The sequence below is a fragment of the Gavia stellata genome, chromosome 4 (assembly GCF_030936135.1).
Source record: "Gavia stellata isolate bGavSte3 chromosome 4, bGavSte3.hap2, whole genome shotgun sequence".
NCBI classification, from domain to species: Eukaryota; Metazoa; Chordata; class Aves; order Gaviiformes; family Gaviidae; genus Gavia; species Gavia stellata.
This window is the reverse complement of record NC_082597.1, coordinates 56999275-57015727: the sequence shown is the minus strand read 5'-3', so window position 1 is coordinate 57015727 and position 16453 is coordinate 56999275. Positions and strand designations below refer to the sequence as shown.

General features: G+C 40.1%; 1 protein-coding gene across 2 annotated transcripts in view; it reads left to right on the top strand.

The window, feature by feature from the left end:
* The window catches only part of TNRC6B (trinucleotide repeat containing adaptor 6B), a 96710-nt gene extending 81499 nt beyond the window's left edge, over positions 1–15211 (top strand). For both annotated transcript variants that reach the window (XM_059815942.1, XM_059815941.1), the window contains 11 exons: positions 952–1083; positions 1625–1720; positions 1966–2140; positions 2541–2675; positions 2878–3054; positions 7798–7944; positions 8187–8282; positions 10764–10988; positions 11478–11548; positions 13429–13568; positions 14521–15211. In XM_059815942.1, the coding sequence (XP_059671925.1) occupies positions 952–1083; positions 1625–1720; positions 1966–2140; positions 2541–2675; positions 2878–3054; positions 7798–7944; positions 8187–8282; positions 10764–10988; positions 11478–11548; positions 13429–13568; positions 14521–14911 (1785 nt within the window). In that variant the 3' untranslated portion in view covers positions 14912–15211. The remainder of the gene's footprint in view (positions 1–951; positions 1084–1624; positions 1721–1965; positions 2141–2540; positions 2676–2877; positions 3055–7797; positions 7945–8186; positions 8283–10763; positions 10989–11477; positions 11549–13428; positions 13569–14520) is intronic.
* Positions 15212–16453: the final 1242 nt, after the last annotated feature.

Genomic DNA, 16453 nt, shown 5'->3' with positions numbered 1-16453 from the left:
TAAGAAATTGAAAAGTTAGATAAAAAATTAAAATTCATAGTTGAAAGTGCTTAAAACTCAGTGCAGAAGGATTAGCCTTCTTTCTTATTCCAAGGCAGTTGATGGTAAATGCTTGGTACCAGTGTTTTTAAACCTCTAAGTGGATTCAGGAATCCTCTGTCTTGCATAGGCTTTTGCAAAGTATTTTAAAAACAACAAAAAAAAGTGGAAGTTGAGAGTTTTTCTTAAGTGTGACAGGTTGCTTAATTTTTTTCAAGCAGTCTTGTTCTGTGCTTCCCGCCCCCCCCACCACCCCCCCCCACCACCCCCGAGAGGCCTGTTGAAGGGCTACTTATCTTGCAGAGCTCAAAGACATCAGGGTCTCCAAATGCACAAGTTTACCTTTTGCTTTGGACTTGGTGAAGACTTGGAGATTATCTTGAATTCTACTTGCGTAACTCTCAAATAATGCAGGGACAAATGGGGGGATTCTTCTCCACCTACTGCTGCCTTTTACTTTAGCTTATTCAGCATACAAAGAGATTAACTCTTTCTGTGAGGCACTGTTTCTTTGCTCTAGTGACTGCCTGAACGCCTTTCTTTTTTCCTTGTCAAGCAGTATGTTTTTAATGTGATAATGCAGTGCTGTGATTACTAGTTAGCTGCATATATATCAGCATTTTAATTTAGTGCAGTCTCTAGCAACCCATTGGTTGGGGGAGGAACCTTTTTGTGTGTGTCTGCATCTGCACATGTAATACTGTATATTGTCAATCAAGTGAGGTTATTCGCTCTGCTCAAGTCATAGATTGTGCATGTTTGAATGTGTTGTGTTAATAAATCTGTAACGTATTTCCCAGAACACCATTTAAGATAGGTGTCGTACCTACTCCTTTATAGAAATACTTCTACTTCATCATCTTTTCTCATACTAGTGCATTTCTTGAGGATATGTAACTGGTTTCCATGCAGGTTTCGGCCTCCATGCTCAAACAGTTTCCCAACAGTGGCTTGAATCCTGGTCTTTTCAATATGGGCCCCCAGCTTTCTCCACAACAGATTGCCATGCTGAGCCAGCTTCCACAGATTCCCCAGTTTCAATTAGTAAGTAGCTAGTAATCTTGTGAGACAGACTATTTACAAATTGTCTGCTGAAAGAGTTTTCTTTTTATGTTTGTTCTAATTCTGTTTTGTTCTGCTGATCTTGTATTATTTTTATACAAGTATTCCCTGTTTGTTGTACAGGAAAATACAGCTCTGTTAGAGGGTAGCAGATAGACTAAATGGGCCTGTGTAATTATTGTGAATGTTGCATTGGCTTAATAATGATTCTAAGCAATGTCCTTGTACAGAAAGCAGTTATTTGTTGATTTTTAATGAAGTTTTCTTCAGACTTGTAGTCATAGTGATGGTAATAAAGCAGGTACTAGTAAATACTGTTGCATGATGTTAAATTAGAAACAAGTGAAGGATATAGTATTCTTCTAATGCATTAATTTTCATTTTATTTGAGTGTGTGGAATGACAAACAGTTTACATAAGTTCTGAGCAAAGCATTTGCTAGTGACTAGCTAGCTCCTGGCAATTATATTTCATTTGAGTTGAAAATACAGAGCTCATCGTTCCACCCCGACTTATCTTATAGGCATGTCAGCTCCTCCTTCAGCAGCAGCAGCAGCAGCAGCTGTTACAGAGCCAGAGGAAGTTATCTCAAGCTGTGCGACAACAGCAGGAGCAACAGGTGTGGCACTGTTTTTGTCAATCATATGAAATATGAAGTGCGCTGGGAAAATGCAGTCTACTAAAGCCAGTGCTGTCTTTGCTGCAATGTCATCTGCTCTCTTCATTTTGCATTCTCTTCAAATTGCCCTTTTCAGAGAGCAAGGTCCTTTGGATCTGTTTCAATTCACTGTTTCTTCATGTTTACTGGTATTCTGTGTTACAGTATAGGATATATGATCCCCATTTTTTTTCTTTCATTTGCAGATTGCTCGTATGGTGAGTGCCCTCCAGCAGCAGCAGCAGAGGCAGCCTGGCATGAAGCATTCACCATCCCACCCTGTTGGGCCTAAGCCACATTTAGATACCATGGTACCCAATCCTTTGAATGTGGGACTCTCAGATTTACAGACCAAAGGGCAAATACCTGGATACAGTTCAGGTAAGTGCTCTGTGGAGAGAGATTTGGTGCATTGCCTATAGTTACCGTATTAATATGGTAATTGCGTTACCATATTAGCCAGTTATGTTTGGGTCCAGAAATGAATAATTTATGTATAAGCACTAGAACGAAGACTGCGACAAGTGTCAACTCTTGATCAAATTGCATTATTTTTCATTACTCGGGAAGAAGACAAACCTAATAATAGAGTGTATCTTGGTGGCATACTGACCTAACAAGCTTATTTGGAAGTTGCCTCTTGAACATTTCATTTGCTAATGTTGATTTTTTTAGATTTTATTTTTTTTTACCTTTCTTATGATCACAATGACTCCCTGTTTGAAGATATTTAAACCAAAAAGAGCGAGTGAAAATGGAGTTTTGTTTGTTTGTTTCACAGGCTTTGGCTCAAGTGGCATGGATTATGGCATGGTGGGAGGGAAAGAGGCTGGAACAGAATCCCGCTTCAAGCAGTGGACTATGATGGAAGGGCTGCCCTCTGTGGCTTCACAAGATGCCAATATGCACAAAAATGGTGAGAAGGGGACTGGGTATTTTGGGAATACCCTTGCAGTATCATCTTGCCAGAGGTGAAATAGCTCAAATGAAACTATGCTTCAAGTTAATGAATGTCTTACCTCACCAGTATGCATCTTGAATATTTTTTATTTTAGTATTCCATACTCATAAATATCCCAACCTTTCCTGAGTGTAAATCTATCTTTTTAATGCTTCAGGTGCAATAGTGCCCCCTGGAAAGGCTCGCGGAGGATCGCCCTACAACCAGTTTGACATAATTCAGGGCGACCCACTAGGTGGCCATGCAGGCCCTGCTGGTGATAGTTGGTTACCTGCCAAATCTCCACCAACGAACAAGATTGGAAGCAAATCCAGCAACGCCAGCTGGCCTCCAGGTATTACATAAGGGCAGGGGTTATGTCCTAGCTTTAGAGTAGATATGCTGGGACTTCTCCTCATCATACTTTTTCAATAACCACTGCAAGGAAGATGCTTGTTTGGCCTATCTTGTTTTTTAAATTTCTTCCGCATTAAATTAAAACATAAATGTTGAATTTCCAGTAAAAAACTAACTGCTGAATTGCCTGAATAGTATTTGGTCTTTGTTAGGTGAACTCTTATCTTGTGTAGTTTGGTGACTTGCGACTTACAGAAATTTTCATGAGAACACTTCTTCATAGAATAGACAATACCAGCTCTCTCCTCTTGTATTGATTCCTTATTTGCGTTGTGTTAGGCTGACACAGGGTGTAAAAATTCTCATTGATAGCATGGAGTCAGAAAGCAAAAGATGTGAAAGCTTGTTTTTTGTGATGGTGGGAACAGGATTTTCTTGTCTTGACCTTCTGTATTTTATGTAGCATGCACTTTTCTTCTGGCAATTGTTTACAAATATTATCCACTGTGGACCACAGGGTTTCTTTTGCCAGCAGTATTGGTATAATATGTATACAATGTGTGTGCTATGCTGTTGTGTTTCACCTTTGCTCATGTCATGTAAAGGATAGAAGAGTGTTGCCGTGTTTCAGTAATGCTCAGCAATCTTGTGGCTTAAGTAGAAGTTTCTTGCTTTTTGGATTACAGACAGTAGCACATTCTTTAAGTCTATTATAGTTTCACTGGCAGAATTTTATCTTTCCACTAGAAAACTCAAGTATCTAGGAAAAATATATACGTATTTGAACATGCACATCATTTTCTATATAAATCATTCATTAAACACAGAATGGTGTCCTTGAAGTTGCACAGATTAATCACCAGTGCTGTTGAGCAAATAGTGGAAGCTGTGATTTTTCTCTGCCTGGAAGACTCTTACATTCCAGGAAAACATTCCTAACTGCAGATCCTCTGCTGTATATTCCCTCAAGCACAAAAAGTAAAGGTGCAGGTGCATCTCTTGAGTAAACCAGTAGCACAGACCTTGCATCAGAAAGCCTAGGAATCTGTGTGACAGATGCAACTGCAGGAAACCTACACAACGTAGTTGAAGCTTTTCATGTGGGAGCCCCTCAGTGTCTAACTCTGGCAAGAAAGTGTTCTGATGAGCTAACAGAGTTAAGGAATTAGTTATCTCAAGAACCTCTGCACACCCACAACATTTCATACCACTGACTGCTCTCTGTAGAGATGTATTTGCATTATGTTTCTGTCAGCCTGGTTTTTAAGTACGGAGCTTCTTGAGCTGGAGTTACTGTTCATAATGCCAGAAGCCCCCAAAATTTTATTTTTTTCAGGACCTCTCTCGTAGACTCATTGGTGCTGAACTTGTTTCTTTAGTCACCATTCCCCTATATAATACTGAGAAACACAGTACTGCTTGGAATGTTAGGAGAAGGATGTGAGGATCGGCTCTGCTGTGTTTCCAGGTTTTGGAGCAGCCACCGGCTTTGGCAAGATTCTTGGTACCAGAAGGCTGTTACACAAGGGAGAAGCTGAATAGCTACTCTTTGCCCCTCATTGGTATCACAGAGTTTCCTTAGTGATACCTTCAGTCCCACTGTCAATGATAATTAAAATTTTTGCTGTTGCTGACTGCCTCACAACTGTGAGAGGATAGCTGGAGTTTGCAAATCCTGAACATAAACTCTCACTGGAATCATGAGTACCATCCCTAATTTCTTGTGTAAAGGAGTAGGCCATGACAGTGATTGCAGATGTCATGTGAAAGATTACGGGTTTTGGCATGTGGCTTTTATGCAATTATTGATGTATTGCTAGCCCTTTCTTATGAGGTCCATAGACTACTGGGACGAGTGTTACTGTCCCATAATCATCAGCCACTAAAGCTGTTTCATAGCCTCTCTAGATTATTGGCTTCCTCAAGAAGGAAAGCTTAGCTGAAATCATGATCCACCTTATCAAAACCCCTGATAAAGAATAAAGACCCAAAATGATTTTACACTGTAGGTCCTTTTTCTCTGCAAGCTTGTAGATGAGGCCCACTGTCAGTTCCTGGAATTGGAGATACAATTTTTCTTCCTAGTGTTGGAAAATAAGTTGTTAACAAAAATGAGTTTACAAGAGAGAACCTCTTCTCAGCATTCACCCTGACTACACCTTTCACGTTTTCCTCCTAAATGCCATCTGCTGCAGAAATTCTGTCGTTCAAGAGAGCAGTATTGTTCAGCACAAAGATAAATGAAGTGGTACCCAATCAAACTGATATCACAGCTGGAGGTGAGAGCAAGTTTTGCTGCATTGGTGAGAACTATATCTTTTGGTTATGTCACACAGACTTGCATACCTAGGTAATACTAGACTGTAATTTTCCCATTCAGGAGCAGTTCAGTCATATACTCCAGGCAAACTGGCCTGAATGTGTCTGTTACGGTTTTCTTAATCGTATGTTTGAGCTTTTGGGGAGGACCTTTCAAATTGTCAGTGGAGAAATGCACTTCATGTTTTCTTTACTTAATCTAGAAATAAAAGAGCATGCCTGTAGGGAGAGTTGGTGAATGTGCATGAGAATAACTGTCAGTCCTGAAGGATAGTTTGGAAATTTGTCAGTATGCTGAAGTTCAAGGAAAACTCTTCTCCAGACCAGGATTATATTGATGAGTGAATGTATTAATGTACAATACGCCTGATCTTTGGAGCCTTGTTTGAATATTCCTTAACTTTTTGATGAGAGCTTACTATACACTTAATTTTAAGTCTCACCAATTCTCAGAAATCTTAACAAAGGGCAAGACTTGAACTTACCCTTTTTTTTCCCCCCTTTTTTTTTTCTTGTTTTTGGCGAACCAGTTCTAATTTCCAGGTCCTAACCTGGGTTCATGGATTCTTTATCTCAGAACAGAGAAGGTCTTGTGACTAGACCCAAGAGCTGCATTGCTCGTTCCTTAAGCATAAGGTGGTCCTGTTTGTCAGGGGATTGCAGTATTTTGGCAGTAGCTGAGCAGATTCTTTCCTTGATACAGTGCTGATTGCTCATACTGTTAGAAGTGTTGATACCTGGTAGCCTAGATTATTTTGTTGAGTTACTAAAGATTGGGAGATATGACTGAGGTTTACAAAATCCTGAAGGCAGTGGATGAGATAAATGTAGAATTGTAATTCTGCAAATCCTGCAACACTAGACCATGGTGCAATTGCTGGACTTCAGAAGATATAAATTTTAAAAGCGGGGGGGGGGGGTGTCCTATCAGGAGTGGTGAACTTCTGGAATGTGTTGCTTTTAGAGCTTCTGGAGACAGATGGTACTAGCCAGTTGAAACAGTGATTGGATAAACTGATGGAAAAACGTTTTCACAAGCAGGTGCTAGCAGATAGAGGGTATTTCTGACATGCTAGATAGAAGGACTATGGATGCTGAGAGAATGTGAGAGCAGTAGCCTACAGATAGCGGCCAGATTTCTGTTCTGTCCCTAAATGTTATCTCTTCTACAACTGTTTGCAGAATACTGGGCTAGATGGACCACAGTTCTGACCCAGTGGGACATTTCTTATGTCTTCTCTGAGATTCTTCTCCCAGTGTATTATCACAATCTAATATTGCCCTTGCTGTGCCAATTGTTTGAACCCATAGTATCACATTTTCTTCTGTATTTGTCTGTGCAAGTCATAGTCTTGAGTACGCTTCTTCATTACAAAGGTGACTGAAATGAACCCTTCTGTGCCAGGTGGACCCTACATGGTTTCGTTCCAGAGAGCACATCCTGGATCCCACTTTTAATCATGGATTTCTAATTGTGCTCAAATATTCTGTCATTAATTATTTCAAAACTTCATGTTAGGAATAAAGGTATCATTCCATATCCTGGACTTCAGATACAAGGGACGAATCTGCCACCTTGGCGCTCTTTTCACACTTACACAAATTGTCCCACAGTATCTGAAGCTTCTTTACACTTTTTTGTGTTTGGCAGTGTTACTTTCTTACCCCTGCTTCCAAAATTGACGACAGCACTTTATTCATTGAACATCTACTTGGAGAAGGAACCAAGTTACTGATCTTTCTTACAGTAACTGGAGTTTTTGTATGTTCGTGCTTTATATAACTCAACCTTTTGTCTTAAAAATCTGGCATGCCTGGAGCTATAACTGAAAAGAAACTAAAGCATGATAAGTATATTCTGTCGCATTGTGAAGCATGAAGAATGTCAATGAGTATACACATTGCTTTTACCACAAGGCATCTCACCTTAGCATTACCTCAATATTGATAGGTAATGTGTAAAGTGAGTGTGTACCTACAGTGTAAAGTGTCAAATGTTGTGTTTACAGACTCTTAAGGTAGGTAGCCTTTGCTTGAGAAAGGCTTCTGCACACTAAGTATGTGTGCAGAATCTAATCTTATATAATCTAATCTTATATATCTTAAAAAATACATAGTGTATTAAGGAAGGGTGAAACTATTGAAGCCTCATCGGAATGTAGTAAAACGGGAATAGTCAAAGGTATACCGTATGCACTTGCACTGCTTTTTTGTAGTGTAGACTTGTATTCAGACACTAGAGTGCGTGCCGTGGAATGTGTGAAAAAGGAATGTGAAACAGATTTTAATTAAGAAAAGTCTGTTTTTTCTGAGGAACAGTGTCGAAGACAATTATTCACCCTCCTAAATATCTTCAGCAGTTACTTCCAGTCAATGGCATTGCCCTGTTTGCATCTAAATCCTTTTTCCCCTCCTGTCCCAGAGTTCCAACCAGGAGTGCCATGGAAAGGTATTCAAAACATTGACCCTGAATCTGACCCCTATGTGACCCCTGGAAGTGTGCTGGGGGGGACAGCCACATCTCCCATTGTAGATACTGACCACCAACTTCTGCGGGACAACACCACAGGTAAAACAGTGAACAGCTGGTATGTGATTATTTAAGTTATTCTGATGTTCCTGTCATAACAGGGTAACAGTTTATTGCATTTGACTAAGGAGGAAGCCTATGTGCCTTTGCACCGTGGCTGCGTATCACATGAAAGCTTGGCATTGGTACAAATTGTGGCTCTCTTGAGGTTTAACAGTATTACAGAAACTGTATGAAATTGTCCTACTCTTCCCTTTCTCTCTCCTTTTCCCTTTTGATAGGGTCTAATTCTTCCCTCAACACCTCGCTGCCTTCACCTGGTGCCTGGCCTTACAGTGCCTCTGACAATTCCTTCACCAACGTTCATAGCACTTCAGGTATGCAGGCTCAAAAACTTAGCTGGACAAAGCATTTTGCACTTATTCACTAGTTCTTTGTTCTTGTTCCACTTTGAATATTTAGTCTTTCAATAATTTCTGAGGAAGTTTGGAAATCAAGATTTGAGTGATTGGTCAGATAGTTTTACTCCTGATGATAAAATACTCTGTTGTAGTTGTTTTAAAAACTAGACTAAGATCCTCTACCCTTCCTCCCACCCCCAATACAACATTCTTAGTTAGTTATGCAAGTTAAAGAATAGGGTAGCAGTGAGCGGCAGATGCAAAAGGAAAAAAAACCCAACACATGCACAATCTGTTGACATGTAAGGGGTTGGGGGACTGTCGTAATTTTTTAAACTTACCTGCTCCTGTACGTATGAGTTAAGGAATTGGAGTAATAAGGTGAGTGATTTTATTCATTTTAACTTTAGAATATTGGAGTGCTGTGAAAGGAATATTTTTGCCTCACCTTTTATAGCACTCATCATTCCCTGAAACCTGAAGAGAGAGAGGGCTTTTAGTCCTCTGGCTTTTAATGGCTGGCCTGTAATTTAGATATCTGCCTCAGATCCTTGGAAAGAAGGTCTTCAAAGCTTTGTTGTGAAATATGGTCTCTGCCCACACTTCTGAGTAGGATGTTGGAAATACTTGCTGTAGACAAACCATTTGGATTTTGAACTTCTTACAAATGCCAGAGTTTTCTCTTGAGACATCATTGTCTTGACAGCTACTTAAGACTGAAGAATTGTGTGTAAATAGCAGAAGTGACAAATATAGCTGAGAGCTGCATCTGGCCCAAACTTTATGGGTTTTGCATCTTACCGAATAAAAGCTGTGTTTCATATGTTATCTTGACAAAATGTATTGAAAATCCTATTTAGCCCTCAAGAAAACAGTGTTCCTGCTGCTAGTTTGTGGGGTGACTTTTGTTTGAAGCAACATCTGTGCATGCAGCATTCCAGTGACATAAAAGGTTTCTCTTTCATAACCTGGGGAAAGGAATGGCATGTATCAGCTTCTTACCTGTCCTTAATTTTTGTCTAGCACATAAGGAAGACCCAAGAGATAAAAAATTATTGAAGTCAGAGTTGAATTGAGGAAAGTAGACCACTGTCTGGCACGCATGCCATCTTCTGCTCATCTTGTTAAAGTACACACCAGTGTTTTACAGCCAGAAAGCGGGTCATCCGAATTAGGCATTTAGAATTCACATATCTGTAAAACGAACTGAGTCTCGTGAAAGCAGGTTTTTAAGCACTTTCATATACTTTCGTAGGTTAGTCCTTGAAACCTGCTTGCTGTTGGCAGTTACTCTGTTGTGGAAATATACTGATCCAACTGTAAAACAAAGCACACTTTACTTGCTGAAAGCTTTATGGTCTTCGTTCCAAAATGTATTATTTTGTGACACCCTGCCATATTGTAAACTTGGATTTTTACCCTTTGTTTCAAATAAGTAATTCACTACCTTTTGTTAGTGAATAGAGCTTAATACATATATTTGCACACACACACATGTACATGAGTTCTGATTAAGGTAATTCATGATTAAGATAATTCATGACACAAGTACCTTTTCCCCCAGATTGCCCTGTCTGTGTTTGGTTCTCATTACAGAACAAGGAAAAAAGAAACTACTCGAGCAATTTTGATGCTTGGTTTTGGTTTGATAAATGTCCCTTGGTGTCAGAAGGTGTGGAAGAATTTGCAGTCTGTCTTCTTAAGGAAAACTGGTTTAGGAAGAGCTCCCAAATATTTATGACCTATAGTGATGTTCTTGGGAGTGTTAATCTTTCTCTTTTATTGGACTTTAAGTAAAGGGTTCTTGAAATGTGTTAGGGATATGCGCTATTGGTCATAACTTCTCCTAATAGGCATTTGGTAATGCTTTCTAGTAAAAAAAAATTAATATACACTATCAAGATTGTTTCAAAGTCTAGCTGTCGCAGCTGTCTAGCTGAGTGGCCTTCTTTACGTGTTACTCTTGTGTCAACTCTGTATGAAATTTGTGATTCATGAGAAAGCTTTGATCTTATAGGAGGACATCTTTAGGAGGCAGCATTAGCTTAGTAGACCAAGCGTGGTAAATATTCATTTCAGTTCTCTGCAGGTTTATGACCTGAAGAAGGTTCAGTTTCATTAAAGGTCAGTAGTGCCCAAAGTTGTAAGAAATTCTCAAATGAAATGTAGTGTGGACATAGAAGTTGTTAGTCTTATTAATGCTTGAACGTACTGCAAGCAGTTACATTATCATAAATGATCTAGGGATTTTGTTTTGTCAGCATATAGAAAATAAGCAAAGATTAACTTACATGTAGCATGGCTTTTTTGGTATGGTAAATTAACTGTTGTATGGTTCTGTGCTTTGTGCTTGCCTCTGATATAAATGCAGTCAAAGGGTTTACAGTGATAGTACAGTTAAAGGCTAGCTGAATCTCGTAAGTTTCTCTAATACGTACAATTTATTTAATCTTCTAGCAAAATTCAGTGATTACAAATCAACGTGGTCCCCAGATCCCATAGGACACAATCCCACTCATCTCTCCAACAAGATGTGGAAAAACCATATTTCCTCAAGGAACACTACAGGGCTGCCCCGCCCACCTCCTGGCCTGACCAACCCCAAACCATCATCTCCATGGAACAGCACAGCATCCCGATCGGTCAGGGGCTGGGGGGCACAGGACTCAAGGCTTGCCTCTGGTGAGAAGAATCAACTGATAGCATCATTGATCAAACCTGAGGAGTGTACGTTTTACAGCACTAATGGTTTGGAGGAAAGAAAGTTTCAGTTGTCTGGTAAAAGGAGAAAAAAAAAAAAAAGTTCCTTCTTGAAATGGAAATTTACTGTCAGTAATTGGGGTGGGGGGTGGAAACCCAGGTCATGCTGCAGGGGATAAGTGAAGAGGGCTGGGAGCTGCCAGGAGGGAGTACCTACTGCATGGGGCCTTTCAAGACTAGGTGCTTTCTGTGGGTGGGAAACTCCTCAAAGATAAAGTCTAGTAAAAAGTGAATCTTGATGTGAAATGTGAGGAAAAATGTGTTTTTGTTTTCAGGACTGAAGATTAGGCTTTCATGTGTTAGCAGGGCTGATAATGCTGAATTTGTCTGAGATTGAAAGATGCGACTGTAAGGAAAAATGGTTTTCTTGGTATCAAATCTGTCTTGATTGCTCTGTCTTCTAATTTGCAGCATCTGCTTGGAGTGATGGTGGCTCAGTTCGTCCTAGCTACTGGCTGGTTCTTCACAATCTCACTCCACAGGTATTTTCTGTTGTTGTCTCTGGGAACTTGTTTGCTTTACCAAGATACAGATCTGTGTATTCAGTTGTTTCTCTTTGAATAAAATCTAACAAAATCAGATTTGTCAGCATACGCAAGATGTGTTTCTACTAAACTGGGCTGTAGTCAGTTGGTTTTTCTGTTGTAATCTCTACAGTTAACTTTAAGGTGTTCAGTTTTTGCTACATGACTGTCATAACCTTTCATTACCTAGAGTTTCAAAAAAAATTATTGGAACAGAAAGATTTTTCTTAGAAGTGAGGATGAGTTGTGTGACCATAATGTGGAATGGTTTATAGCTGTTAAAGAGACTGTTTTTGGGATGTTGTCAATAAGAAAACTGGTATAACTGCCAGTTTTCGCTTTGGCGTTTCCATAGTGAAACCACAGAATGTTTCCAGCACTCCTGCCAAAAGCAGTCTAGTTAGGTTATTCCTGCAAGTATTCTCAGAGCTTGCTTCCATTCAAAATGAATTCTGTGGAGATCCTCGTTTCAGCGATCCCAATTAGTTGGTATTCAAGGCTTAGAAAAAGCCTGTATGACTATCAGCAGCACCCTGAGGTGTAGACAGTCCCCTGTTCAGCAGGATAATTTACCGTGCTTCTACTACAGTCTAAGAAAACATCAACGTGAAAGGAAAAAACTAAGGTCTCCTTTAGATCACCCAAAATGCCAAACTGTGCTCCTTTCATAGAAAAGACTGTTTTCCTTGATGTGAAGGAAACAGCAGTGGTGTGATGAAGAGGTGCAGTTTTAAGTCTCCCTTTTGCAAGGTATTTTAATACTGCTTTAGGAATCTTTTAATGGAAGAAAAATATATTTTGGAGGCATTTAAGTTAATAGAAAAGGAAAAGAAGCAGATTATAATTGTCTCTTCCATAACAAATCCTCTATTCATTGTGGGTCAGTATACTAGACAAAAGGAAGTGTAAAGGTTAAGGTGGATTCAGGGGACAGTATCTTAATTTCAGGTTTCTCTGTTTTAACTTTGTCCATAATTGTACCCACACACAACTTCCTTTTCCCTCATTTGAGGTTGTATTATATAATGGCGGGGCAGGGGGGGGCAAGGGAGAAGGAAGAAAGTAGCACTTCCTTAAGTATCTGCACATATGGATCCCATTCGTGTGTGCATGTTCTTGTGGCATACCAGGAATGGAATCTGTCTGTACAGAACACCTTGGAGAACAGCAGTTACTGGAGGTAAGTAACAAGCTGTTACTGCCGCAGAAGGAATGTAGGCAGCAGCTGCTGTGAAAACATTAGTTCAGGAGGAATGAACATTGCTGGGTTTGGCAGAAAGATCATTGGCTGTTTCTGTGACTTACTGTTTCATAAACGACAAAGACAAAAAAGCACCAAAATAAATTTTAAAAAACCCTCATTGTAGAGGTGATATTTCCAGTTTTGCAAAGAACTTACAAATACTAGTTGATCTAAATTCTACTGAAATCAGAGTGCTGGAGGCTAAAAAGCTCTGGTTCCTTGGGTACAAATCCTAATGGCTGAAGATGGTGAGAAGTACAAGCTATATATAATTACTGGAAAATCTGCCAACATAAGGGTAGTGACAATATAAGAAACTCAGTGAGATGGGGAAAACTGGACTCAAACTACAAGTGAGCAGGAAAAATAAGTCAGATTATTCCATAAAGCAAAGTCACTGTAATTGTGAGAAGTCAAGGCATACTGATTCTGTTTGAAAATGAAATCCTGTCACCTTTGCTTACTTCCCACTGCTTTCACTGGTTTTCCTTTCTGAGAGCAGATTACCTTTTAATTACTGAGATGAAGTTAGGATTGAAGTTCACTTGGAGAAATAGTTACAAACATCTGTTTTATCCTGGCTGTTCTTTCTCAGATCGATGGGTCAACCTTGAGGACGATCTGCATGCAGCATGGCCCACTGCTGACATTCCATCTGAACCTGACCCAGGGCACTGCCCTTATCCGATATAACACCAAACAGGAAGCGGCCAAGGCCCAGACTGCACTGCACATGTAAGCAATCCCTGTGTCCATTCTTTGTTACTACATTAGTCATGAACACAAAAGGTCTGTCCGGTGTTACGCTTTGGAAACTTGTTTCAGGTTTCATGGTTGGAAGGGGACCTTTCATTCAACAGCAGAGGAAGAAGAGAAACAAAGATGCCTTCTGTTTGTGTTACTTTAATTGCTAGCAGGAAATGGCACATACCAAACTAAGAAAGTGCAAATAGGATGGAATTGTGAACAGTATGCACCTTACTGTACAATTTTGGCCATTTTATAAAAGCTTGTGAATTGTTTCAGATGAAAATCATTCTTACATGCATAACGCAAATGTGCGGGGATCTGTTGTAGTTTTGAGATGCACCTGAAATAGCTTGCTTGAAAAGCTGCGGATCTTAGGTTTCCTGTTCTTAAGCTTTTTGGAACTGACTGGCTTTGGTATGTTTTGAAAATGTGAGATGTTTTGAGACAGAAATCTTGGGGGGGGGGGGGGGGGGCGTTGATGGGGGGGGGTGTAAGCCCTTAAACTCAGTGAAAACTTTTGAACTATACTAATCTTATCCTGAATTTCACAGGCTTTTAACCTGTTCTTCCTCTGTTTTGTTTGAAAGGTAGCATATGTGCATTTACCATTTTAGCTGCACCGTATAGGCACTTTTGTTGCTCTTGGTTCAGCATCTGAGTTTAAATTTAGAAAGGTTTTGTTGCAGGCATAACAACTGAATGTGGGGGGGAGGGGGTTGGTTTGCTTTGGCAGTTTTTTTCCCTCATAAAATGGGAGTTCTGCTTTAAGCCGGTTTCACTGTCGAACAGCTGAAGTTTTCTGTGCTCACTCCATTGTGGCAAGCTTATACCTCCCTTGGTTTGGACACATAAGTGTTGTTTCCATACCTTCTGAATCCCTTGCCATTACATTCTGGCTCTAATTATTAATTTTTCTTCCATGTATCTTGTCTTCTAGGTGTGTGTTGGGAAACACTACCATCCTGGCTGAGTTTGCCACAGATGAAGAGGTTAGTCGCTTTCTGGCACAAGCTCAGCCCCCTACACCTGCAGCAACCCCAAGTGCACCCACGGCAGGCTGGCAATCCCTGGAGACAGGACAGAACCAGACAGATCCAGTTGGACCTGCTTTGAATCTCTTTGGTGGGTCAACAGGGCTTGGGCAGTGGAGCAGTGGTGGCAGCGGCGGCAGCAGTGGGGGTGATCTCACTGGCGCTTCGTTGTGGGGGCCCCCAAACTATTCTTCAAGCTTGTGGGGGGTCCCAAGCGTAGAGGATCCACACCGAATGGGCAGCCCTGCTCCCTTACTACCTGGAGACCTTCTGGGAGGAGGGTCGGATTCAATCTGAACTTAGAACTTTCAACTCTGACCTCGTGACCTTTTTTGGAACAGCAGCAGCACTAACTTGATCTTTTTGTTTTTTTCAACTTGCAATAAATACATTTATAAAAGGAAAAAAGAAAATGGAGAGAGAAAAAAAGGTGGGTCATTGACAGACTGTCTGAGCACATAGTTGCCTCCCTTATATAACTTCAGTTTTTTCGTTTGGAATATGAATCCAAAAAGAGAACATATCACTCTTGAAATACTTGAATCATGAACGCCAACTTAGAAAGACAATGTGAAGCAAGTACACATACCATTTAAATTTAAACACAAAAAATTAAAAAAATTAGTTTATAGTTTTTCACTTTTTCATGTTATACGGAAGTTGTTGCTAAGAAACATATATACTGAAAAAATAGCTTTTTAACTTTGTTTGCACTGGGTGTGTTTCCGTCCCTAGGTCTACCATGTTGGGTTGGGGTAGGGGAAGGGTTCAAAAGAAAAAAGGGGTGGGGGGAGGGGAAGACTTGACGGAGCCTCACTTTAAAAACAAAAACAAAAAAAAAATTAAAAAAAAAATAAAAAAACCCACAAAAAAAACAAAACAAAACAAAAAAAAACAACAAAACAAAAAACCCAACACTTTGTGATTGGCTGGTTGATAAGTACCAGTGTGTTCTGGCACATGTAACTGCCCACGTGTGCTTGTTTCTGTGTGAGTGCGTGTGCACATGTTCGTGTGTGTGCATTTTTTTCTCTCTCTCTATATATAATCTTGAAACGCTGCATTGCTGATGGTCTACAGGCTGGCTGGCCATCTGCATGTCTTGATTCTGAAAACAAGACAGGCATGGTGGAGTCCCTGTGACTGAAGCAGAATCCAGTTGGGCTGGATTAAAATTTGTCAGTACGTTTTTTTAAATTCATTTTAGCAGGGTGCTATATCAAGTCTGCAGATCATATTATGTGGGTAGTTGCTTCCTAGCCCTTGTTCTAACCCTGTGGTAGAGCAGAACACTGCCATATCCAAAGGATTTGGTGAGAGGGGAACCAATGTTGTCTTTTGAGTAGCAGTGTATTTATTTATTTATGTCTGCATGTGGGGTTTTTGTACTGAGTGAACCCTAGAATGTTTGTTATCTAATGCAAGCCATTTTTTTCTTCCAATGAAGAGAAAAGAGGAGGAAAGAAGACGTTGCCATTTTTTGTGCAGCTAAGACAAATGTTTTTATTCAGTCTCTCACAAGCTTCAGTACCTTAAAAAAGAAGTGTTTATTTTCTCCCTCAAACCTATAAATACGCACCCATATTCATTCTTGAAGGATCCATCAAAAGCTTGAAAGTCCAGCCCAACCAAATTAGCCTTTTAATTGATCTACTGCTTGTATTAAAACTGACAAAAACTAAATTGTGTCAGCAAATAGCTGGCCGGCCTGCCTCATCTCCTGAAAGCACATGCAGCCTAACTCCTTTCTGCATCCTTCATGGTGAGCGTTACCTGTGCCAGGCCTTGGTGTATTACAGTGCCAGACCATCACTGACAGAAACGTTTACTTACGAATGT